General features: G+C 34.4%; 1 protein-coding gene across 1 annotated transcript; it reads left to right on the top strand.

The window, feature by feature from the left end:
* Nucleotides 1-61: 61 nt before the first annotated feature.
* Nucleotides 62-26,640, top strand: LOC128998604 (cell division cycle protein 16 homolog). Its single transcript, XM_054424813.1, has 12 exons — nucleotides 62-259; nucleotides 5,079-5,231; nucleotides 8,761-8,958; nucleotides 10,649-10,808; nucleotides 12,264-12,486; nucleotides 13,901-13,980; nucleotides 16,434-16,523; nucleotides 17,686-17,842; nucleotides 18,338-18,490; nucleotides 19,121-19,280; nucleotides 19,829-20,021; nucleotides 26,176-26,640. Exons 1-12 carry the CDS (start codon nucleotides 158-160, stop codon nucleotides 26,334-26,336), a joined length of 1,830 nt encoding a protein of 609 aa, XP_054280788.1. The 5' UTR covers nucleotides 62-157; the 3' UTR covers nucleotides 26,337-26,640.
* Nucleotides 26,641-26,685: the final 45 nt, after the last annotated feature.

Raw genomic sequence — 26,685 nt, 5'->3', positions numbered from 1 at the left:
ATTGCGGGAATCGGGAATGGGACGAAGGACGAAGTTAATTCAATCCATTCCCTTGTTGTTAATGTTGTGTTATGTGTAGGCCTATGTTTGAAACTTTAATTTTCAAATGTTTGTTTAGTTTTTAATAGTACCGGTAGTGAGTAGCAATTTAATAAAAATGGAAGGTAAAGGTGACTGTGACATGAAACCCCCAGAAAATCCTACAGCTTGTCTGTCAGTTGAAAAATTCCGAAAATTGGTTAGGGTTCATCTTGATGCGGTGAGTTATATAGGTTATTTTAATTTGCCTATAGGCCTAGCTTAAACAATTGGTTGTGTCTTGACTACAATTACTGTCACTAGCAGGAAATACTAAAAACCAACCAATTAATCATACCCAAACGAGGTAAACTGGAAAAACAGTTAGCAGGCCTAAGTTACATTTACCTTGATGTCTAGTTCTAGGCTACTGGGCCTATCTTATGCAATTTTGACCCAAGCGTAGGTCTATAATAGGGAATATCATGGACACAGCCTCGATATAGGCTTACTGATCCAACGGATTAATCAATCTTTGTTTATGTTACATCAAATAGCCTACTTTATGAATGGAAAGATTAATAGGTCTACTAGGGCTAGGCCTATAAGATTATCAAAAGTAGAGTCGGTACCTTATTTAGGCCTAGTCAGTACATTGCAAGTTAGATTGATATGGTTGAAAATACTGATACACCCTAGGCTTAGTCTAAATTCGATGTACTATGATGTAGTCGCATATCCTGGAAGTTTCATCATATCATGTAACTTACTGAACTAGGCCTAACTTGTACATGTCATTTGAATATAATGATGATGTCATGAGATCTCGGTAGAAACAATTTTCTTGAGTACAGTAGGCCTAGTATTGTTGGTTTGTTATAGAATTGTGTGGTGACATAGATGGGTTTCTTGGTAGTACGTGCCTGTTAATATGATCCGTCAAAATGATGGCTGGATGTATCAGCAGACACAACGGTTTAAAATAACGTCTAATCGTGGTTGCATTTATAAGGCTTAGCTCTATAACTGCGGACCAGTCATTTTATTGCAATCACAAACGTTCTGTAGTAGGTACCATATGTCTGACTCATATAGTATTTTCCATAGTGTAATGCTCATCATTAATGGATTTACTTTTATTGCTGTAGGCTAAGTTAAGCATAGACTTATAGGCTTCAGTGAATGAATAAAAAGTAGTTTAGGCTAAGAAATGATAAATCTGAATGCCTCATCCAGGGGAGTCTCTAACATTCATTGCCTTTCAGTTCCCACTCAGCTGATGAGTCATTTTATAGAAACAAAAATCATTACATTTTAATGGTAAAATTACAACAAACAATACAATATTTCCAAAAAAGTAGATAAAATATCTTACAATGTGGCCCTATGCTGTTACGGCCCTGAAAATTCCCAGACCAATTACATATAATCTGGATAGATATTATGCCACACCCTCATGAAACCCTGTCAATATCGTCACAATAGCATTGTTTTATTCAAAATATAAAAGGAGGGTCTGTAATAATTCACTCTTTTATCCTCCCAAGTTCTGCATCAGTGCTGTAGTCTCACCATAGAATATTGCGGCGACTAAGACTCGTCGCTAGGCCGGGGCCAATGTTCTCACAAGCTTGTAGCTGGAATTCGCTGATCTCTGCTCAGCGAATTCCTCGCTGAACCAAGTAACTGTGCATCTACAGTTTGTCTAACATCCAGAGTGACGGCTAGGAAGCAGCACCTTACTGTGAGCCAACTGACGTCATGCGGCATAGCCGCAACGCTGATTGGCTGACGTCCCTGCACTGGCACAAGTGAGAGGACGGAAAACTCGGCCTAAGTTAGTCCAAATTCTAAATTTGTTTCGGTTGGTCTCCTAAATTCTGCGCTGTTTTTCTCCCTTTTTCTAAAATGAAATCTCCATCAATCAGAATAATTTGTAACTTATGTTTCGAAGTAGGCTATTGTCACGAATTCTATTCTAAGATTGTTATTTTCCTCGCTAAGACTGTTGTGTCATAAATTTGTAATTAAATTAAATCATTTAGGCCAATCGCACACTGATCAGACAAAACGTCTTATGACAAAATGTTTTGTCGAAAGATGTCGGAAGCGAGTGTGGCCTACCATGCAGTTAAATGGAAGCATCACACACACTGATGTGACAGAGGCTTCAGATGTGTTGTTTTGTCTGAAGACGTCTTTGAGTGTTTTTATGATCGCTTCTAATATTTTGTCTAAAACGGGGTCAGACAAACAGTTCTACACAAGCGCGAGAGCAGGGACGTATTTAAGTATCTGCCGCCTCTAGGCAACAAAGTTTGCCGCCCCCGCTGATTTTGTAGAGAAATAATCTGCAATATTGCATGCTGAATCAACAAATTTAATAACTTTTTAGAGCTCTTTTAACCCTCAGGGTGTCATGTCAAATGTTTGTTGACACAATTTTTGGCACTTTTCCGGTTTTCTACTTAAAAAATAAAATTCATAATATATTAAAATTCATATATAAAGTAGCATATCTTATACAGTAGAGTCCCACAAACTCGGCACTCGATAACCCGGCAGTCTGGATAACTTGGCCATCACCTGGCTCAGAAAATTAGTGATTTTGTTGAGTCCGAGTTAAACATAGACTCAAGCCAGCTCAAGTCAAATCATTCTTAGCTCGTACAAATGATTTGTTGTACTATATCTGATGACTTAATGCTAACTTGTAATATAAATATAAATAAAAGAGGTAGTTAATAAGATTAAAAATTTTATTGTTATTATTTTTAACACTAGTTCCCGATAACCCGGCATTTCACAAACTCGGCACCCTTTCAGTCCACATTATGCCGAGTTTGCGGGACTCTACTGTAAAAGTAAATAAAACTGGCTATACAAACATGCAATATTTTTTGTCTTTACCTTATGTTGATTAAATCCAGCATGGGTTCAAATCCGCAAGTTCCCAAAAAAAATTTATACTTTTTCACGTTGAGAGTATTACAAACAAAGTCTGTCACAAGTGTCACACCACAAAGCAAAATTAAAATATTGTATACATATTGTTCAAAATTTAATAAGAAAAAAGAATATATAGGCCTACTGGTACATTTATATGGACTTTTATATACAAACAGACTTCAATCACTATTACAACTCACAACACAGTTGATCTGTTCATCAACAAAGGTACGCCATTTGTAACCCCAGCGTTGCCAGCTGACAGCTGCTGTTTGTAAACAACACATAATAATAAAAGCGAGCTGTTGGCCCGTCCTACAGGCCAATAGAGTAGTCCATTATAACTGTATATAGTATGTCTATTACTAACTCAAGCATAGTTTAAACAGTTCAAAATGTGTAGTAAAGAAAAAGCTGCCAAGATGAATGAAGTGATCATTGTTATTTTCCCAACCTTTCTTCAAAAAGTCGAGTATTAAAATAATTTATCATAAGCTTTCTTTTGAAGATTCGTGAGCTTCAATTCATATACAGCTATGATTATAGAACCTTATTTCCTATGATCAATTACAAAATAACAGAGTAATTAAACTAACCTATAGTTCTATAGAATATTCTTTTATTCAACCAGCTGTTCGTTATACCAAATTATATTGCACTAAAACAAACTAAATATTTTAAAGACTGCTCAAAAATATAACTGAGAACATCTAGTAATTTACTATGTATATTTAAATAATCTCTTATCCTCTTACCGAATACGTGAGCCTAAAATGTAGCCTAAAGTTTGCTAAACTGTTTGGTATAAGTACCAAGCGGCATCGATCGATCGTACGGCTATATATTGACCAAAACTGACTGCCTGCAAAGGCGCCCGATTTAGGGCGGTTGACACTCGCCCGGTCAGAAAAAGCCGGTGGTTGAAACTCAGAAGGTTAATGGAATTCTTTGCGCCGTTTTGATGCAAAACGTGATTCTGACTTGGATACACGGAATGCAAAGTTTTTAATCCAATCAGTAATTATAATCGCGTTTTGCGGTGTGAAACGGTACTCAAAATTGTCTGTATACAAGGGATCTTATATAGCTTATCTGTCAGAATTATTTGCTTAACATTTATTTTTTTAGATTAAAACCTCAAATTTTTTACCCCCAAAATTTTGCCGCCCCTAAAATTTGCCGCCCTAGGCAAGTGCCTAGTCCGCCTATTAGGAAATTTGTCCCTACGAGGGTGACGTAGGGCGGAGAAAGCAGCTTACACGCACATGCACTCACTTATAGTTGCATAGTCTTTGCCCTAGTAGTTCCTTGTGGAGTTATAACGATGACGTCTGAAAAGAATTTTTGAATTGGGTGCGAGGGTTATTGGCATAAATCAATTGATTGGGTTAGTTATTAAATAATATTGTAACCATCATCTCGTACTCTGTAATTAACTCCCCAATGTTCCATTTCGGATGAAACCCAATGCTCACTTCTTTTCTTCGTTTCGTTCGGCCAGTTGTATAAAGTTCCGAAACATAATTGTTACGCCGACTTACTCCACTTCCTCGTCCATTGTTAATACGTTAGTGTGTAAATTTTTTTCCCTCCAGTTTTTTTTCTTTTGTCTGGGACTACTGCACACTGATGCGACATTTTTGTTTTCTGGCAAAACGTCTTTTGCAAAAACGTTTTGTCTGACCAGTGTGCCTTAGTAAGTCAAAAGTTGAGTTTATAGTAAATGGTTTGTTGTTTCATTGGGCGACCACAAGGCTACCATATAATAAAACTTGTACTGTACATGTAATTCACCGTGTATTTTTGATATGACGGTAAACACTTAATTCTCTTTAAGTTTAAATTCTATTAAGTATTGAATTTGATTGTTTGCTGCTGTCATCAAAGTTACAGTCTCATAGTGATAAAGATATTACCTTAGACCGCTTGGGCTACCTGATTAGTATGTTTAACTAACTATTTGTTTTGATTTGTGGCCTTTAAGCTAGGCTAGTCAAAAAGAAGGTTTTGCATTACCTACGGTAATAGCTACTTACTTCCCTATATTTAACGACATTCCCTAAAAAGGATTTATTTTATTTAGACGATTAATTCTACTATCACATTTCCAGAATGCCAATGAATCGGCGTTATTTTGGGCTGACAAAGTGGCCTCAATGAGTGGCGGAGACCCAAGAGATGTTTACTGGCTGGCTCAATGTATGTTCCGTTCCCGCCAATACCACAGAGCTGCTATATTGATTAGAAACAAAGGCTTGGATAAGGTAAGGCTTCCAAAAATTTTAGTTAGGGCCTATCTTAATAAATTAATTAATATATTTTATTTGTTATAAGACAACAATTTTGCCAATTCAACTTATTGCTTTTTGAAGATCACTTTCAAGAAACAATCCCACTTTTGAGCATTGAAAATAAACTTAACCATTTAGATACTTATTTGGCATAAACCTTAACACCATTTTTACAATTTTAGTAGGAAAAATATTGTCCGATTGTTTTTTAATGTACTATGGCTTAAACACCTCTGCCTGACTGCCTGATTTCATAGCATTATTGTTTATTAGTATACATCTTTTATAGGATAAATAGGCTAACTTCTTAAATCTTTTAAGAATATCTTTTAAGATGTGCATTGTATTTGTACTCTATTCATAATTAAAATATGTCTATGTTTATGTCTACGAAAATACAATAAGTAGTACATCTGTCAACCTCTTGGGTATTACATTAGACCAAACCCTTCCCTGGGTAAAGGAAATTCATAAAAAAATCCCCCCTCATATGTTACTTTTGCTCTTAACATGATTTTTAGTAGTAAAATGGGGCAAACCTGCCCAGCTTAACCTTATTCTGCCCCATTTTACAACTAAAAATCATAATATTTCAGCTATTTCATATTTGATCTTTTTGAACTTGGTATCGTTGGATAGGGAATTAAAACTGCTAAGTAAAAGTGTTCCTGACATTTTTTCATAAATTCAGCCATTTTTTTTAGTAATTTAAGTTTAAAAATTAAAAGTGGCCGCCATTTTGAAAATAAACGGGAAAAAATATTTTTTTTCTGGGTTTAGACATTTATCCTCTAAAGATCCATACCAAATTTTAACTTGATACATTAGTCCATTGCTAAATAAAAGTGTTCCTGACATTTTTTCATAAATTCAGCCATTTTTTTAGTAATTTAAGTTAAAAAATTTTAAGTGGCCGCCATTTTGAAAATAAACATTGGAAAAAATATTTTTTTGTGAATTTAGACATCTATCCTTTAAAGCTCCATACCAAATTTTAACTTGATACATTAGTCCATTACGAAAATAAAAATGTTTAAGTGAAAAAAAAACAAAATGGCAAATAGCGGCTTAACGAAGTTGAAATTTTACTGATAGTTTTTTATTTATTTTTGTATGTAGAATATGGTTATGTATAGCCAGTTCCGGATTATTGTGACACCCTGTATAAGGCTTTCTGGGAATCCTTTTTATAATATAGACACATTGTTAAACGGCATCTCTCACTTGGTGCCTTAATTAATTTGTTTTATTTAGTTATTATCCGTGATGTGACATTATCAATGCACTGTATCAATTCAGTTCAATTCAATTTGTTTATTCACGGCAAAAGCCATTGTACCGTTACATTCGGGAGATAACAAGCAATACTAAATACAATAAATGGACACAAGATGCATACAAATAATAATACCACTAAACATAGTGTACAAAAATAAGTAGTAAGTAGACTCTGAACAAAAAGAAGCTAGCATTGCAAGAAGACATGCAAGATGATATACAAGTAACGTGCAAAAGGCATAATACTGAAATGAGAAACAAGATGCATACAAATCATAATAACAAGACATAATAACATTATTAATTATAGTGCATACAATAGTGAGTAAAAATCAGACTCTAAAAAAAAAGAAGCTAGCATTACAAGAAAAAGTACAGGTGTGCAATGATTGTGTTTTTGGGATAATAAATATGATTCGATTTGACTTTTATTTTATCTACTTTTAAGTTTCAAATCAGGGTTGGTACGGTCAGGGAAAACCTGGAAAGTCAGAGAATTTTGTTGGTCTGGAAAAGTCAGGGAATTACGAAAAACATTCTGGAATTTCTCCTGAAAGACTATCTTTTTACAGATATGCTTCAATTTGTTCTTAACATGTTTTTGTTTTTGTCTTGGTGATGACTTATGGGAAAAAGAACGACATATGTACTGATGCACATTTTTATATCGATAGTTTAGTTAGTTATCGGTGGGGGAGAGGAATCGATATGTATATACTGTAGTTTGAAACAAGTTTTGTATTTGGGAGTGATTAAATAAGTTAAATGATTTACATTTTTTCTAATATTTTTTGATTTTGATTAGTCGATATCGACTTACGGTATACCTAGAAAAAGTATAATATCAGTCTGGAAAACCTGGAAAAGTCAAGGAATTTTATTTTCCAAATTTAGTACCAACCCTGTAAATCCTTAATCTGATTAGTGTTTATAGAAATGAAAATGGGTACATGATGGAGATATCCATGGTTAGAAATAAGAAATAGGGATATAATTATTCTAGGGTTTATAATTATTTAATTTCTTGATCAGCATTGTACGTGTTATTAAATTTACAGAAAGTAAATAAAGATACGTCTTATAACAATTAAAACATATATTTACGCTTATACTGTTACTCACAGGACGGTAAATATACAAAAGATGGTAGGCCTAAGTGGTGATCGATTTCGATTGGACACTCCAATCATCATCAGACCCAATAGGCGAATGACAAGAATCTTGAATGGCGTCCCTACTTATACCCTATTGGCTACCGGAAACACCGGCCAATACATTTTTATAAGTACAACTGGAATCGAAACTTACTTGTTCATTAATCAACTTATTTCTGTTTTTACATTTTTCCTTATAAATATACAATTCTTCCCAAGCATTCATCACATATCCCTTCATACAATTCTTTAAAATACATAGATTATCCTCCATTTTTCCTATTGAGTGTCCATTTTGTAACAGGTGGTCTTTCTGTTGTTTCTCCATGCAGATATGTGGTTTTTGAAGCGGTTGACGATGTTCACAGTCTGTCCAATGTAGAAGCTATCACAATCGTTACAATTGATTTTACAGATACCCGATGCGTTGAATCTGTTATAATCTTCTATATTTGGGTGCAGTATTTTACTCATGGTGTTCTGAGTCCTGTAGGCTATCGAAACTCCGTATTTCTTGAATCTGTTAGCAGTCCTTTGTGTTGTAGTCCCCGTGTAGCTAAATGTGACATATCTGGTGTTTTCCTCTTTTATCTCTTCTAAAGTTGTTCTGCTGTGTAGTGTATTCTGTCTATTGAGTTTTCTTTTCGTCTTTCTTGCGATGTCCTCTATTGTCTTGGTTCGAAAGACATAACAATTATAATTATTTAACAAGATTCATCTTCAAGCAAGACCCTTGCCGTTAAATGTTTTCAAATAAAATTAACCTTGTGTCTTTCATTTTGTTGTTTACAATATCACAGATTATCTTGAACTTGATTGAATAGTTAAAGAAGGTTTTTGTTTAATTAGACCACTTACATCTGTGATTCTACTATGGATAGTTTCAATTAATACTTTATTGAAGTTAACAATTCACTTATACATAATTAGTTTGATTGGTACCACACCGGTATAATATATTAAGTTGGATTGCTGATAGCCTTTAAAGTTTTTTGTTAGTATAAGTTTGGTATATAACGTATATCCTAATTGTGGAATCTTGTGTAATGATGACATTGTATTGTTGACAGACTCAGCCGCTGTGCCAGTGGTTAGCAGGACTTTGTCTGCTGGAAGCTAGGGAGTACAACGATGCTCTACTGATCCTCACAGGAGAAGATGAACAGATAGGCTTCAATAGGAGTAACACTATCATCACACCTACTTCCTTCCTGCCTACTCCGAATATTCCGAAGAATTGTATTTTGGAGGGCTTCACACCTAAAGCTGTAACTATCTCCATTTAATTGTTATCTACAATCAAGTTTGACTGTTACAATCAGAATTAACCTTTCCAAAGACATTACTGTTTCATGCAAAACACTGATTCCCAATTTATATTGATGGCTTTCAGTCATGATTCAAAATTGTTTGGGGTAAAAAGCTTGTGTCGTTTTTGGAACTTTATTTGATAGAGGAAATCTGTAATCAGATGTTCTAGGGGGTCCCCTAAGGGTATGTGGGGATTCCTTCCCACCTCCCTCCTGGCGACCCACTAAAAGCAACCCCTTTTCTTGATCATGGGATTACTTTTCGGTATTACTTTATGGTCAGATAGGTTTTGTCAATGTTTCAGTTCCTCCATTTTCTCTTACAACTTACATGATGTTGTCCAAAATGCCCCATGCCTGGGAAAGCCTGGGTGAGGCAAAAATGTATGCTTCCAAGCTTCTTTGCAGCGCTCTAGTATAAACAAGTCAATGGGCGGGGTTCCAGCGGAGCAGTCTGGCACTGTTCTATATTTAATGATACGCAGGGCTGCACAGTGAAGCCTTTTCGGTTCCTCTGTTTCACGGGTTCTTCCTTCCAGGCTGGAGCGACATAAAGTATCTCCTGAGATGTTGCTACACAACACTCTTCTCAGTTCTACAATCCTGTCATTCCACCAGTACATTGGCATTTTTTTATTTTATTTTTGCATTGTTGCATTGCACATCCCCTTTAAGTCCAGGTCGAGTCTGTTTACATTTTCGTGGAACATTGTTCTGATTTTGCATATTACATTTAGGATGTTGATCTCGGTTTTCATTTTGGCTTGTCTATTTTCCTGACATTTCCTTTGCCAGTGAAGGCCTACATCTTTTTACTACTGGTCTAAGCCTTACTCTGCAATTAACTCATATTATCTTGATTTTCCCCTGAAAACTGGCACAAATATTTCTGGAGGAATAATGATATATGATTAGTAGATATAAATTAAGTATTAAGTAAAGTAATTTGCAAATTAATTGGCAAATAATTTAGAAGGACGTCGATTAATTAACCTTTTATTAGATATTTTTTTATAGGCCTAACTTTATAATGCAAAGCCTGTTTATATGAACAGCATATAATGCATATGTGCATATGCATGTTCATATATAGCATAATGCGAATATGTTTATTATATGGACAATGTTATAATTTTTACCTATGACCGTTTTTTAAAGTATCAGGTTCAGTTCAGTTATTAGAATTGTAAAGTTTCACACAACAACATAGCATTATTTACTTTCATAACAGCATAGTTTTATTCATACCAACACGAGTAACGGACCAATAAGGTTCAAGGATTGAGAGAGCAGAAGTAAAATTATAATGATTCAAACTTCAACTAATTATGATTCGAACTAATCAGCTGTTCAGGCCAATTTAAATGTTGAGTGGTGCAATTAGTGCTCGTAGAAGTTTTTAAGGCACTTGCCAAGGCTTGTACCTTAAATTTTCTACTCATGTCGTTAACACTATCTTTACGCAATCGTTGCGTAAACTTCTATTAGAAGTGGGCTACAAATATATAAAACTAAAACTCTGTGTTGAAAAAATCGAAAGTAAAAATGAATCTCCACACTATAGTTAGACACCCATTAAAATAAGTATCAATGCTTATAAGTGTATTGACTTATACTGTCTTGTTAATCTAAAGATTATATTTGACAGTTACAAAGTGCGATTGAGCTGTTGAAAGGACGAGTGTATGAAAAGTTGGACAACAGAAGTCGTGCTGCGGAATGTTTCAAACAAGCCCTCAAGTTCGATGTCTACTGTTATGAAGCCTTCCAAGCTCTTGTTCAACATCAGATGCTTACAGCTGTTGAAGGTAAAACTTGTTTTCTACTTAGTTTTACTTTTGATGTACCAATAGCTCTTATGAAGACTACACAAAGACTCAAATGTATTTTATTCATCTCTGTGAAAACACGGTCTTTACATATCATTTGTTAGTTTAATATATTAACTCTCTCGTACTGATGTATTTGGTATACTCGAATGACGCTAAGCATAACCTATAATCAATAATATATTTTTAATGAGTTCTATTGAAAGATTAAATCATAGTAATGCACTCATTTTTACAGTAATCACTACTATTTTATTTAAGGACCACATAGTTAGACAAGACATAGACTCTGCAATTGGAAAGGCACAGATTCCACAACACAAATTTAATTCCAGAACTGTAGAAATATCGGCCGATGACTCATTTACTACAGCGTCAGATTACTGACTGTGTTCAATCTAATGTCGGATTATCATTATCGGGAGTCAACTTTCCATCCATCTCTCCGCGTGGAGGACTGTACCTTTAATCTCGGTTATCTGTTTTGGTTAAACTCGTGAGTTTGCCTGCCTATGGTAGAGCTGGTAGGAGGGCTTACATAATAACTGTTGGAAGTTTCTGGGATGAGTTGATTCTTGTCAATTGCTTTACGGATCAAGCATTTGGTTTATTTTTAGCAATCATTATTGGAGGTTTGTGTCTATCTACGCTTGTTTTGTAAAAGGTTGAACTACTTTGTAATGTGAGAAAAACTAATACAATTTGCAAATTTTAATCAATTTATACTCAATGGGGTTGAAATGGCTAACATAAGCAGCATTTGGGCATGGTTACATGTTTTGTAGCATTCAAAGCTTTGTATGAACTAATTTATTGCTCTGCTACACTGGCACAATACCAGTGACAATTACTTTAAACATGTGTAGCTATAAATAGTAATGCTAGTGATTATTTGTTTTGAAGCAACATTGATTGATTATGCTACACTGAGTAGTGAAATAAACATCGTCTCCATGTACATTTTCAAGACAAATATAGAAAAAATTAACCCACTGGCATACTTTAATGGAACATTTCCGTCGCGCCACTAATGCGCCCCCTGGCATTCCTAGACGGAACTGTTCCGGCCTGGGACATTGCTACTAGTTCAACGTTATTCTGAGGGCTCGTAGCACTTGTCGGGTCAATATTTTTTTCTGTCTATCTGCTACAGTTATTGCATGTATTTTTAGTTTCTTTAATTGCCTAACCTGTTTTGGAAAACAAAAATATTAGAAGTGAAAGTTTTGAGATTATGTTTAATGCCAAAATGTCTTGTTTGCAATTTAGTGAAATAGACCAGTATTAGATAATCGTGAATCATCTTCCAATCTTTCAGACGAGGTAGATAGTAATTCAAGACAAAATAATAATGAATAGGGAAGTCACTAAGAGAGCAAAAGAATAGGAATTCCTGGTTTATTTGTTTCATTATTATGTTTTTTGTTTTTTTAGAGAAAGAACTTTTATCCTCCCTCCCATTCAAGGATCAATGTGGTGACAACGACTTGTTGCCAACAGTTTACGAGGTTCTGCTCAACAAGTACCAACGTCTCCCCGAGTTACCGCAATCTCTGCCTCACCCTCGCCTTTCAGATAACCTGGACCTGGAAGTAGCCCGAGCAGAACGTCTTTACTATTCTTGTGCTTACAGACAATGCTTCCTGCTCACTGAGGAGTAAGTTTCCACCAAGACTCAAGAACCATCTATTGCTTTCAAAGATATTCTAAAATGCTTAAGGGTGTGCTCTACCTCAGCTCGGGCTTCAGTTGCTATGTTGCACCATTGGACAGCGCCGCGAGAAGCGCTTGCAGAGGTTTCCAAGATTCCTGTTTTAGAATTAACCAATAATGATAGCTACGCACTCTAAACGGCTTATAGTAGTTCAAAGACCAACTAACGTATTTTTAATAAGTTAGGGCTAGTTGAAAAGACCTTTTTTCTAGTCCTACAAATCAAGTTTATAAGGTGTGTATTAAAAATAATTGAAATAATGAAATGCAGAACTATAGAAAATGTCATCCTCTTTAATATGAGACCTTAACTTTGATTCTTCCTTCAATGTAGCAGGGGAAAACATATATCTTGCAAACACTTGCATTCGGTGGCGCGTCAGGGGTAAAGCGCGCCCTTAAAACTAAATGTTTACCAATGTATATTTTTTGTGAATCAATTAATCACTGTAGTTAGTTAAGTTTGTTTATTGATAAAATGTTTACGCTTTCAAAATTAAACCTTATATGATCATGGCTAGATGTGTGATTATAATTTAAGTTTGAATTAATCACAATTCAGTAAAGACAAGCCATAGGTTTGGTTATACCTTTGACTAAATATTAATACAACTAGACATTCCATCCCCATGTTGAATTTATAGCCAGTTTTTTTATCAAAATCGTCGTAGTTGATGTGAGCCACCGACAGATTGTGCTGATCTAAATTACTGATTTCTGTTGAATACTGAATACACAATCTTTTTTACCAATTCAAACTGATGGAATGACCTATTGTGACCTGTAGCAACTGTTATGACCTATCAACTTGGCCAGCAACAAAAAATAAGGTAGAAAATAGAGTTTTAGTCACTAACGCATTCTGTGACTGGCTCACACAACTACATTCTTTTTTAACAAGCTGGTCCACACTTTTATTTATTCCCAATTTAAATAATGTTTGCCTCAAGGTATAATTAGATTATCCAAGAGAAAGAAAAAATCTTGTTAAATTTTAACTGCCTGGAACAATAGCCTATAGAAACCTCCATGGGTGATATTGATTTGAATACACGAAAGATCACTCACAGAGTTTTTTTTAGGGCTATGAAAGTAAAATGAAAAAGTAAATCGGTCCTGGGTCTAGGTCTTTCCGTGCCACCTACGGTAATAGCTACTTCCCTTTATCGAAATTCACTAAAACTTCAGTTGGAATGGTTTTGCCTCGTTGCACTTTCACAATTACAACACTAAACATACAATGTGGTACAGCACTGGTTTAATGAGTGAGGTAAAGTTGAAAAGATATACCTGTGCAAATCTATGTTTTTCCTAGCAGGATGAATTTACATGTCTAATGTTTGATTTATTTCTTGCAGCATTCTAAAGAAAGATCCATACCACACTACCTGCCTGCCAATACACATTAGTTGCTTGGTAGAGTTAAAGAAGATCAATAGTAAGTATGGCGAGAGGTGTAGTGTTTTCATAGCAATCGTTCAGATCAAGGCGGTAGGGTGGGAGTTTTCATTATTTATAATTAGGAGTATGCGAAGCAGCAAAAAATTTTCAATTCGAATCGATGCAACTCGATTTGAAGCAATACAGTATTTTTCTATTCATAATAATTGTCAGTGGAGTGGATTAACAATAATAAAAATTTACCACATTTGTGTAATGCAAATTTTTGTTGATGTGGTATTGGGCCTATTCATACATATCATGAATTTTAGGTGAAAAAAATATGTATTTTCAATCATATATTAGATATGATATATCATATATCATATACAGGTTCTGTATTGCTGGAAATGTCAGTGAGCTGCTTTACTTGCCTATTTCATAATTTTTACTTGCAGAATCATATTGTTAAGCATGTTACTTATTTTATAATACTTATTTTACAAGACAGACAGATATGTTTTGGTGTAAACAAATAAAAACATTTGTAAGATTTATACTGATACTTTCAATTGGTTTGCATTGATAAAATTAGAGGATAGAATCAGACCTATTAAAATACCAAATTTATTAGTCTAAAACATCAATATTACTAGTTAAGATTAAGTAAAAATTTTTCAGACTTGTGTTATTTTTAGAATTATTTTGGGAACGGGGTTTTATGGGGTAAAAATTGGTTTTTCTCGTGTTTGACCCTCAAAACTTAAAATTTCCCAAATTTTCTCTAGACCATTTTGAAGAGCTTAAAAAACAAATAATTAGGGATGGTCAAGTCTCGAAATTTCGGGAAATTTTCGGGAAATTTTAATTCTCGTTACACGAGACGAGATTTCTTTTTGGCCGAGATTTTTATCGAGACGAGAATAAAAATAAAAAAAAATTAAAAACGCCTGCAGAAAGTCAATGCAATACCCGCAATACAGGAGCGTGTTGTAGTTGCGTTTCCTTTGCGAAGGCGTTTTTATTTAATAAATTCTTTTAATGTAAATATTACTTTAATTATTTTAATAATATTACTTTAATAACATTTGAGAAGTTTTGTTAAGTGTAAAGCTGGGTTTTCCTAGCAGCGGAATCGGCCAGCGGAGAGAGTAACGCGGAGAGCGGACTCAGCTGGTCTTAGGCAATTTAATGTTACTGTTTTCCTAGCAGCGGAGCGGAATGCCATGTTAATTTCAATTCCGCTCTCCGTTGTCCGCTCTCCGCTGGCCGACTCCGCGTCTAGGAAAACCCAGCTTAAGCAGTGTGAGGAATGTTCTATGACCATAAAAAGTCAAAACAAGTAACTATTTTATAAAAATTAATATTGTTTTTATTTTATGATTTATTTTATTTTAGGAAAAGTTGAACTCTATCCTAACTGATATCACTATGTTTCCTAATCGTCTAGGCATTTTTAATAAGTTAGGCGTGATTAATAAAAAAATGTTATGCTGATGTTTTTTAGTAAAATATTGTAAATAGTCTTGCCTATTATCATTATTTTTGTATTTAAACAGTCATCTAACAATGTTACAAAATCAGGTAAAAACTTTGAACGTGCATTTCCCATTGTGTATGAGAAGGGAAATCCCATCTCGATCTCGTCTCGAAATTTTATGAGAAATAAAAAATCTCGTCTCGTCTCGTCTCAAACTAAAAATCCAATCTCGTCCATCCCTACAAATAATTTAGGATATTGAAGAGTTTCTGTATGATTATTGGTCACGGAGAAAATTTTAAATTAAAAAATCCCATGTTATTCTTATGAAGAATAAGTAAACTGTTGTGGTTTGCTTGTTTAAGGATATATTTGGATCAAACCTTGCAAATCTATTTATTTTATACTAAGCTATTAATATTTTACTAAAAAACACACTTTATTACCCTCCCTGTAGGCAGCAAACCTAGGTATTCGTTAAACCTAATATTATTTGAATAGATTTAATTGAAAATCAAATCAGGCAAATGGAAATTCGCTTAGCCTGCAGGTTCTGCTGCGGCGGGGGTATTTTTTAATATCACTTGCTATATGACCTATGTATATACTTGCTATATAAGAAAGGCATTTGTGAACATACAAGATCCAAGCCCCTTTGTAGGATACCCCTTATAAAACACAATATGAATATAGGTATGTCCGAATACAAGACAGTATTGGGACGATTTGTTCTTAATGAAGAGACAAATGAACAATGTATTTCAGTTAGTTGAATGGCTATCTTGATACTTAGCAAAAATAACAAACCAACAAATATCCTCTATAATAAGTCGTTTAATTAGGAGACATTTGTCTTTAGAATGCAAAAAATACCATCCAATCAAAAGCAAAGAAATATTTTAGTTTTGATTAAAAATGTCTCTGAGAGCTTGCTTTGCACATGAATAAGTTTCTAAGTTTGTCTCTGTACAATTTTTTTTTTAATACCATCCTATAAAAGTAATGGTAAAAAAGGCTAATGTTTGTTTTAGAATTGTTTTACCTTGCTCACGACCTTGTGGATTTGATGCCAGAAAGAGCCGTTTCCTGGTTTGCAGTCGGATGCTACTACTTTTTAACAGGTAATTTTCTCTTAGTAAAAAAAAATTTATAAGGGTTGCTAAGCAAGTAACAGAAATGTAGGTATAGTGTGATGGACGAGACGTTGTCATCTTGAAGTCAGAATCATTCTACACAGTTTGGGACAGTATGGGACAAGATTTTTATTTCCATTCTGATTTTTAAGACAGGAATGGGACAGAATAACTTTCCTGGTCAAGATGGGAAAGTGTTTCAAACAATTCTTAAGTGTTGTACTAAATTAGCATTATTAATTTAATAATTTTTGGTATGTAAAACTTTTAGAAACAAATTTAAAATTTGCTATTGGCAGTCATGATTCTCGATTTTGTTTAAAAATCAACAACCCCTGTGCTTATGTCTCATAATGCTAGATTCAGATTTTGATATCTACAGGGTGTATACCATCCGGGAAAAAACCTTGAATTTTAAGGGACCTGGAAAAAATTGGGAAAAAAACCGGACTTTCGGCGTCGTTCCGGGAAATTTTCTGGACAATTGCCGCAATCGTGGAAGACTATGATGACGCTTCCGTGACCGCGGAAGACGACGATAATGTTTCCGTGACCGTGGGAGACGACCATAATGTTTCCGTGTCTGCAGGAGATGACCATAATGTTTCTGTGACCGGGGAAGACGACAATAACGTTTTCGTAACTGCTGGAGACGACCATAATGTTTCCGTTACCGCGAGAGACATCCAGGATTTTGACGCGATCGCGGAAGACTATGATTACGTTTCCGTGATTGCAGTAGAAGACGATAATGTCTACAAACTGCAGGAGATATCTAGGGTTTTGCCGCGATCGGAGAATGCTATGATGACGTTTACGTGACTGTGTGAGACAATGTTTTCATGACCTTACGTGATGAAGATTATAGTAAAAATGATGATGATATTGAAGATTAATAATTTTGCAACACTATCTCACTGAACTTTGGTACAATTAGAAGTATACAAATGTGATGTGATAACAAACTTAAGTTGTAGGCCTTGAACTGGTAAACTGGGGTAAACTGGTTATAGTTTACAGCTAAACATGCCTGCGGGAACCTGGAAAAACTTTCAAAATCCTAGGAAAAAAACCTGGAATTTAAGTTTCAAACACCCGGTATCTATTCATTGTCTCATTCTAGTGTCATTGTAAATCTGTTTGACTTCAGGGAAACGAGATCCAGCCAGGAGATATCTAGGCAAGGCTACATCGTTAGATCGACTGTTTGGCCCAGCATGGCTTGCTTACGGACATTCTTTCGCTGCAGAAAATGAACACGATCAAGCCATGGCTGCCTACTTCTCTGCTACAAAACTAATGAAGGGGTAAGTTTAGTTAGGCCTATTGATGTTTTGGATTGTTAACAACCATTTCTGTAGGCTGTTAAGTGAAAAAAATGTGTTTTTATGAGACGGCAAAATGGTTCTTGGAAACGTAACAAATAACTTAATCAAAGTCAAAATTTACTTGATCCCTGAATTAATGTAATTAATGAAAAGGTTTGATTCAGCTGTTATCTAGGACTGCAATTATTTTAATAAAATAAAATAAGTTTTTCAATATTCAAAAATTATCCAAGAATTAATTTTTTTTGTCTTCAATCTTGTTTGGATAAGAAACATGATAGCAGAAATGCCGCATGTGGAAAAAAGGAAATACACTTATATGTTACCATTTAAGTTAAAAATTAAGTAAATAAGTACATCCCTTTATCCATTTTCTAATAAATAAGTATTTTCATTATTTACTGTAATGAGGTCCAAAAAAATAATATAAGTTCATAATAACAATAAGTTCTCATCAAAGTTTGTTTGTTACAGGTGTCATCTCCCTCTTCTATATATTGGCCTGGAGTGTGGATTGACCAACAATATCAGGCTAGCTGAACGTTTCTTCACCCAGGCCCAATCCATCGCACCCCACGACCCCTTTGTCATCCATGAAATGGGAATAATTGCATTCCAAAACCAAGAGTATGTAATTAACAATCATTAACTTTCCAGTGAATTTTAATTTATGTTTGGGTTTTTATATGATTAACACACACTTTTGAAGTTAGTGATGTAGCTTACAATTCCACAACCCAACATCCAAACATGTTTAAGCCTTTTGAAATTTCTATTAATTACGTAATTGATGCATCGTGACGTAATCGATGCATCGGGACCAAATTGATGCATCGGGATTTCGATGCATGCTGAATCAAACCGCGATTCGATGCATCGAATCAAATAAAAATTTTGATGCATCGAACACCACTAATTAAATCCCATCCCCAGAACTAAATACATGTTGAAATACAAATTTCTTATAAAGGCAGGAACGAGCATCAGAGACAAATTGAAAAGAACAATACCATTTTCACTAAAGCATATTAGGGGAATAATACAATTGATTAACCTTGATTTGATACGTGGTGGTCTTATTTGAACCAACATCTTTGTGGACCACAGGCTAGTTCTGTTCAACGGAAATAATAATTTATTTAATACTTATTTGAACAGAATTCACAAAATATAGAAATATACTGTACTATTCACTCAGTTTTACAGTTGCTTCCCAAGCTACTACTAACTGTTAGTAACTCCTGGTTACTTTTCCAGTTACAACATGGCCGAAAAGCACTTCTTGACAGCGTTGTCACAAGTCCATGAAATCAACCAATCAATCATTGCGGAGAAATGGGAACCCCTTCTGAACAACCTGGGTCACACTTGTCGAAAACTCAAGAAATATGAAGAGTCGTTGAGGTACCATCAGCAGGTAAAGTTTTATGTACTTTAAATGTACTAAATATGGGTTTCTTTTTTAAATGATTCTAGGTTATGAACTGGTATTGCAACATTATTGTGATTTCTAGTCATTATAGTCGAGTGTAGTTCCCAATGGCCTTTAATTAGGTTCTCTTTCATTGAATTGGATAATAATCTGGTATATATGTACATTCCATAAACTTTAATTGCCTATTTTAAGTATAACTAAGTATTCTTTTACAGGTGCTTCGGTTTTAGTTTCAAGATGTGTCTTACAGCTTTTTTTAAAAATATAGATTATTCATATTATTTAGGCTAGTCTGCATTAATAAGGAAATGCCTTTAGATAGTAATGCACGTAGGGAAAAAACCAATTTAAAATCGTAGATTTACAGAAATAATGCAATCTGTCATGTGTAAAAACAACTGGAAGCTATTTTGCAAGGTACTTCTTGCACATGGTTGTTCCAGTGATTATCTATTGTTAGGCCTAAGAATTTAGTTTGATATGTCTGTTTTTTCTAAGCCTAATTTTATTTTATGTTTTCTCACACACAGGCCTTGGTACTCTCCCCTCAGAACGCCAGCACTCTTGCTTGTATTGGCTTTGTACATTCTCTACAAGGTAATCTCACAGAAGCTGTCGATACATTCCACAAGGCACTCGGCTTACGAAGAGATGACAGCTTCAGCCTCACTATGTTGGCTAACGTGATAGAACAACTAATGGAGACCACACCTGCCTTTCCAGGTTAGATATGACAGCTTTTGACTCTTTTTTTAAGTATTTTATGGACCCTTTTGACCAGGTTTTTCCTAAAAAGAATAGTTCCTAGACGTAAGCCTAAGCCCAAACGCTCATCAACTACTAAGAGTAAACTAAATTGGTAAGTTGTGGTACACACCTGACCTAGATCAACTGAGGAAACTAGTCTTGGCTTCTAGCAATAGAAATAAGCATGCTGTTGAGGAAGTAGATAAAAATAGTGATTTTAGCTTATAGCCTACATTGAAAGTAAGAGGTTGTATAGAGTAAAGGTGAATGAGGCAAAGAAACTTGCAAACATGACTTAGATTGAAGCTGCAAAAAATCCGTGCAAGGCGGCATGGAATTTGGTGAATTGTGTTTCTAAGCCAACCCTAACTCTTAAATGCCCCACAAATCCTGATAAATTCAATGAACATATTCTGGGGGAAATCAATAAAATCATTGACTCAGTAAACCCTGACAATGTAAATACTGGAACTGAAATACCGTACTATTACAAACTTTCTAAATAACTAGGCTTATGTAACGCCTCAAACTATCATTAAAATATTCAAACAATTTAAGAACACAACTAGTCAGCATATCTTATGGCTTAAACATTATTGTGCTGAAACATGTTGCCGATATTATTGCTGATCCCCTAGCAAAAGTACTTAATTTTTGTCCCGTGGGGTTTTCCCTGATGTCTTGAAAGTTCCTAAAACGGTACCTATTTTAAAAACGGGCAACCCTGAAGATGTAGGAAGTTATCAACCTATTTCTATAGTGCTTATGTTTGCAAACATTTATGAGACTATTTAAAGACACAGCTTGTTCAACACTTTGAAACCAATGGCCTGTTTAGCGACTCACAATATGGTTTTAGGAGCGGTAGAACCACAACTACTGCAGTCAGTGGCGTTGCTTGGTAAAATTCCAAGGGGGGATGAAGCTTCAATTTTAGCAAATGCTTAACATAGATTTCCAAACTATTTTTTATTTTAAGAAATCAGTTTCTTTACTATTTAAAAATCTACAAATTATTATACTACACAGCAGTCACACTCAATTCAGTATTTATTAACTTGTATTAACAAAACATAGCTAGTTTTACATACATACAAAATTACTCAATTAAAAAAAAACTTCACAAAGTTCTACCAATTTATAATGAAATTTTATGACTCCAAAAAACTTGAATAAGTATTGTTTCAAATCCAATAAACCTTACAAACCATTATGGTAGCAGACGTAGCAGTGTAAAATTTTAGTGATATAAAATATGCCTACCTAGTACATATTGGTATAAAAAAATTTTGTATAGCAAAATTATGAAATTAAAATACTTTTAATATTAAGTATTTGTTGATTAAGAGTCCTTGAAGGCTAGCGGCCATCTTGGATAATTCCAAACAGCTGCTGAAGAGTTAATTATCATCCAAAAATAGTTTTTAAAAAACAGAAGTGATTATAATGTAAATATCTAGTATACTGTGAGATTAGAAGTGTTGTTTGTTGTTTTGAATGTATTTCCAAGGGAGTCCATGGAAGCCAACGGCCATCTTGGATTCGCCCGCCATAAGAGCAATGTTAATTTTGTTTTTTTCAAACAGCCACTGAAGGGTTATTTACCACCTCAATTTTTTTTTTCAAGTATCAAAGTGATTGTAATTTAAATATCTAGTAGGCCTATACTGTGGGATAAGAAATTTCCTTTGTATTTTTTTTTATTGTTTTATGAGTTAGAATGTCTAGGCTCCAAGGACTCTTAATTTATTCTGATTATTTGGTTTTTTTCACTCAACATTATTGTATGTATAACTAGCTTTAAGTAAGCCTTGTTTGTTAATGCACTGAATTGTACCAAATATCCAAATGGAGCTGTCCGTTGGAATGTAAAATAAATAAATAAATAAATAGATACAAGGTCAATTAAGTCAGTTAATGTTTGTAGCAAACTGTTAAATTAGCAAAATTATTGTCTGTTTACAATTAACATATGTTCTTCTTCTCACTTTTAATTTCTGACAACAGCTGGAGTTTCAGAACAATTTTGGTTTCCCATGTTAATCTCATGGAGAAGTACAAAACTTAAAAGGGCCCCAGGCCTCACTCTCTAATTATTTCCCTAAAAAGAAAGTTTCCTGCACAACTTCATGTTACACTCTTACCAATGACACCAAAAACATGTTAATCGGTTCAGTAGTTTTGCAGGAGTAATTGTCACAAAAAACCTGCTTGTGTAATATAAGTATGGATTAAGATGAACATTTTAACTTTCATAAAACTTACAACTAGGTCTAAACAAGTTTGTACTTAATGATGAAATATTAATATCAGTGTTGTGAATAATATTATTATAGTTTAGACAAGAATAAAACTAAAATAAGAATCATATAAAATAAAAACATTTAACTTGGTTGTTTATAATAAACTTATACATACAATACAAATGTTAACCTTCATAAAATTAGCACATAACACAATATTAGTGTTAGACGTCAAACTCAAACACCAAATTTTAGGTTATGTTTTCCACGTCGATCTGTTTCAGAGTGATTAGTTTATTCATTTGTGTAAATCTTCAACTACGAATGATAAATGACTTCTGTACATTTTTTAAATATATTCATAGAATTAACATTGCATTTAAGTATTAAAAAAATTAGAGTTTTAAAGGTAATATTGATACACAAAACAAAAAAGGTATAAAGTATAGTTAATATGACTTATGTGTAAAATATTTTTGAATTTCATGTAAATACTAACAATCAACAAAATTCAACTGAAGAGCTACATCACTTGCACTTTCAAACTCGCAGTCTCGCAGATGAATCATCAAAATCATAAACATAGGAACAAAATGTTCCGCAAATGAAATTTTAACAAACTTTACCGCTAATTGATTATTGATTTCTTAAAATAAGGTTTGTTTAGTCTAAGATGTTTAATCAAAGTTAAATGCAAGTTGAAGAAACGTTAAGTTTATTTGTCCAAGTAAAAGAAATTTCAATCTGATGGATTTTTGCAACTATTTAAATGTTTTTTAATTTAAAAATATATTTTTCTTGTATCTCTGATTTCCCAACCGTCCCAACTCGTAGCAAGAAAATTCCCAACTTTTCTCTTTCCCAGATTCTGGAGGGGAGGCTCCCCCCTACCCCCCCCCCCCCCCCCCCCCAAGGCGACGCCCCTGACTGCAGTTCTTAAACTAGCCACTAAGGTGTTGATGCTTTCAAAGAGGGAAATTTGGTTGCACTCACTCTAGCTGATCTAAGCAAAGCTTTTGATTGCGTTTCCCACATTCAACTGCTTGACAAGTTACATCTGTATGGCATTGGGGAGCTAGCACTGCTTGCCTTTAAATCCTACCCCCTTTGCCAGTTAAACATGGCGTACCCCAGGGATTGGTGTTGGGCCCTGTGCTATTCTTGATGATGGTGAACAACCTTGGACAGTTTGGCAACATCTTGCTTTTTTCGGACGACACGACTATCTTTGCGGATGCAAGCACTTCCAAGGAAACCAGGGTCAAAGCTGAACAGTCCTTTGAGAAAACTGAGACGTGGTTCAAAGCAAATAAGCTTAACCTAAATGAAAGCAAAACTCAACACATGACCTGCAGTCTGGCACAAAATCCTATTCCCAACAACCTGCCTGAAGGAAAGTATTGGGCTTCATAATCGACCCCAAACTCACCTGAGAAAATCATAGCATTAAAATGTGCACCAAGCTAGCGAGGGCATTGCATCTCCTCTTGAGGCTCAAACCTATGCTGACAAAGCAATATATACTGACTGTTTGCTTTATTCCACAGCCATATTAGCTATGGGTTGGATGTTTGGTGCCATGCAGCCGGCTGTAAGGATATATACTTTTGTTAAGAAAGAAGGCAGTCTGAGTTATTTTTTCCGCTGGCTACCACAAACATTGCAGACCTCTATTATTTAGTAACCTCAATATCCTAACAGTATACAGCCAGTACGTTCTAATCACCCTAAACAACTTTAAGACCAACATTTCCAGTTTTGCATTGAGAGATATAGAAAGAAGAACATGATCAGAATACAAGGTCAAAGTCAAAGTCCAACCTTGATATTGCTTTCTGCAGACTGACAAAAAAAGGACAGCTATCCTATGTCGGCAATTAGGATGTACAACCAACTGCCCCCCTACTTTAAAAACCTTAAGGCCTCAGATTTTAAAAACAAACTGAGAGTAGCTACTTGCAAGGCCCTTGTACTCCCTAAATGATATTTATAAGATTTGCGTCTAACATGCCGCAAAAAATTGTTAATATGTATACTGTGTGTCCCAAAAGTCCCAACCCCCAAGTGTTATTTTTTAAATTAATAGATTCAATTATTATATTCAGGGAATGTTTATATGATCAAAAAAGGAAGTTTTCTTGTATGTACATTTACATCCCCTCCTCCTGAAAAGGTGTAGTTTAGGGGTAAGACAAAATTTTCAAATGCAAACCCCTATCGAGTTATACATAATTGTAAAGGTCATAATAAAAAAAAGAATGGTGCAAACTAACTAGAGGTCTGTAAGTCAATCCCATCAAAAGTTATGGCAGTTCAACGTTTTAATTTTTTCCCCACTTTTTTTGAGAAAAACATGTTTTTTTGAAACGGCTATAGCTCAAAAACGGTAAGAGCTAAAAAAGATTTGAAAGAATTTTCATGGTCAGGAATTCAATTTTCAACAAAACACCCTTTAGCGTTTTCTAAAAATCGCACCCCTTCACCTTCAAAAAACGCCCTACTTCTAAAATTTGTACAATTTCTCAGATTTTGACGTGTTTTTAATTGAACAATGACCAATTTCCATTTGTCTGAATTGATTTTCAATTTAATCTATTTAAATAACATTGGTTTGACAAGTACCTAGGTTTGCTGCTACAAGGAAACTAATAAAGTGGGTTTTCTAGTAAAATATTAATATCTAGTATAAAATGAATACATTTGCCAAGTTTTATCAAAATATATCCATAAACAAGCAAACAATAACATTTTACAATATTCTCCATAATAATAACATGGTAATTTTAAATTTACATTTTTTTTTCATTTTTCCGTTACCAATATACTTACAAAAACACTTTGATATACAAAATTATTTGTATTTTAAGCTCTTTAAAAAGGTTTAGAGATCAATTGGGAAATTTTGTGTTTCGAGGGTCAATAATGAGAAAAACCAATTTTTACCCCATAAAACCCCGTAACCTCGTTCCTATGATCCGATCATGCTGGTTGGCGAACTCATTCAAGTTTATCCCGCCTTACACCTTTAAACCAAATTTCATCAAAATCGGACAAAAATTACTCGAGTTATCGTTTTCACGGACACATATATAACTCTATATACAGGGTGAATAAAAAGTCAAGACCCCCCTATCTAATATTTTTCCAAGTAAATATATAGAGATATCCTTTTGGGGGTCGTGCAATCTTAGCAGAAAGTTTAATTTAATCATTTTGAAATTTTTGAGTGTCCCCCCCAAAAGGGGGATTTGGGGGGCAACTCAAATATTTTAAATGTAAACCCCCTTCAAGTGACACCTCATTTTAAAGTGTTTACAAAAACTTAAAGAATTGTGAACACTAGAGGTCGCTATTTCTTCTCTATCCAAAATGGTAGCCCGTCAAATGTTGTGGAAAATCAATGGTAAAATTGGTTCGTAATGGTAATATTGGCTACCATTTTGGATAGAGAAGAGATAGCAAACTCTGGCTATCACCATTCTTAAAGTTTTTGTAAACACTTCAAAATGAGGTGTCACTTGATGGGGTTTACATTGAACAGTTTTTAGTTGCCCCCCAATCCCCCCTTTTGGTCAAAAATTTTAAATGTAAACCCCCATTTAGTAACACCTCATTTTGAAGTGTTTTATTTATTTATTTTAAGAGTATTACGACACCTAAATTAACTCTTAAAATGTCGTACTTGACAAAAACACTCACTTCCTTCAAACTGTTTGCCTGTTCGTTCTGCATACTTACTTTTGCACCCCTCTGTATAAATATATACATATATCAAAATTGAACGAATGGTGTTTTTGGCCTCTGGGGACATCAAAATGAATCTTTGATTATAGTTTTATCACAGCTTGTAGCAGTCAATGTACTTGAACAGAGTTTTACTGTTTCAGGAGCCCCAGATACAGTGCCAGGTTTTGACACAATGAAGACACAGAGCACCACGCTTCACAATAATCCACTATTCGACATGTTCACTCCACTATCTAGTCCTTCAAGTCCTCCTTTCGAGATTGAGATGCAAGACAGTTTCCAAGATGAAAACACCTCCTAGCATTCTCTCTCTTTGTCTACCTCGTCTGGTATCGGGTGAAGACATCTAGATGCATACTGATGAACAGCTAAATCTTGAAGCCAACAATTTTATTTATCTTGATTGAAAGACAACTGCCTTATATTTTATAATTTTAATTACTTAAACTTTAAATCGGAGATTTATAATTAGAACGTCAGTGTCATTTTTCATACTTTTAACATGTATTACACATACAATGTAAGAATATTGTATTAAACTATCTTATCGCTTTGAAATATGAAAAAATTGTGAGAATATACCAAAGAGTGAGAACATTGTAAAATCTTCCATTCAATTAGGCTATCGTCATTAAACAATTTTAAAATAT

Source organism: Macrosteles quadrilineatus, unplaced genomic scaffold (assembly GCF_028750875.1).
Source record: "Macrosteles quadrilineatus isolate MER2022 unplaced genomic scaffold, UCM_ALF_1.0 Scaffold_7__1_contigs__length_78375512, whole genome shotgun sequence".
NCBI lineage: Eukaryota > Metazoa > Arthropoda > Insecta > Hemiptera > Cicadellidae > Macrosteles > Macrosteles quadrilineatus.
The sequence above is the reverse complement of the archived record's forward strand: the minus strand, read 5'-3'. Positions and strand labels throughout refer to the sequence as shown.

Coding starts and splice junctions, on each gene's coding strand:
- LOC128998604 (XM_054424813.1), top strand. CDS start 158: ATGGAAGGTAAAGGTGACTGTGACATGAAACCCCCAGAAAATCCTACA. Junction 5,232..8,760: donor GAAACAAAGGCTTGGATAAG/GTAAGGCTTCCA, acceptor TATTGTTGACAG/ACTCAGCCGCTGTGCCAGTG. Junction 16,524..17,685: donor ATGCTACTACTTTTTAACAG/GTAATTTTCTCT, acceptor GTTTGACTTCAG/GGAAACGAGATCCAGCCAGG.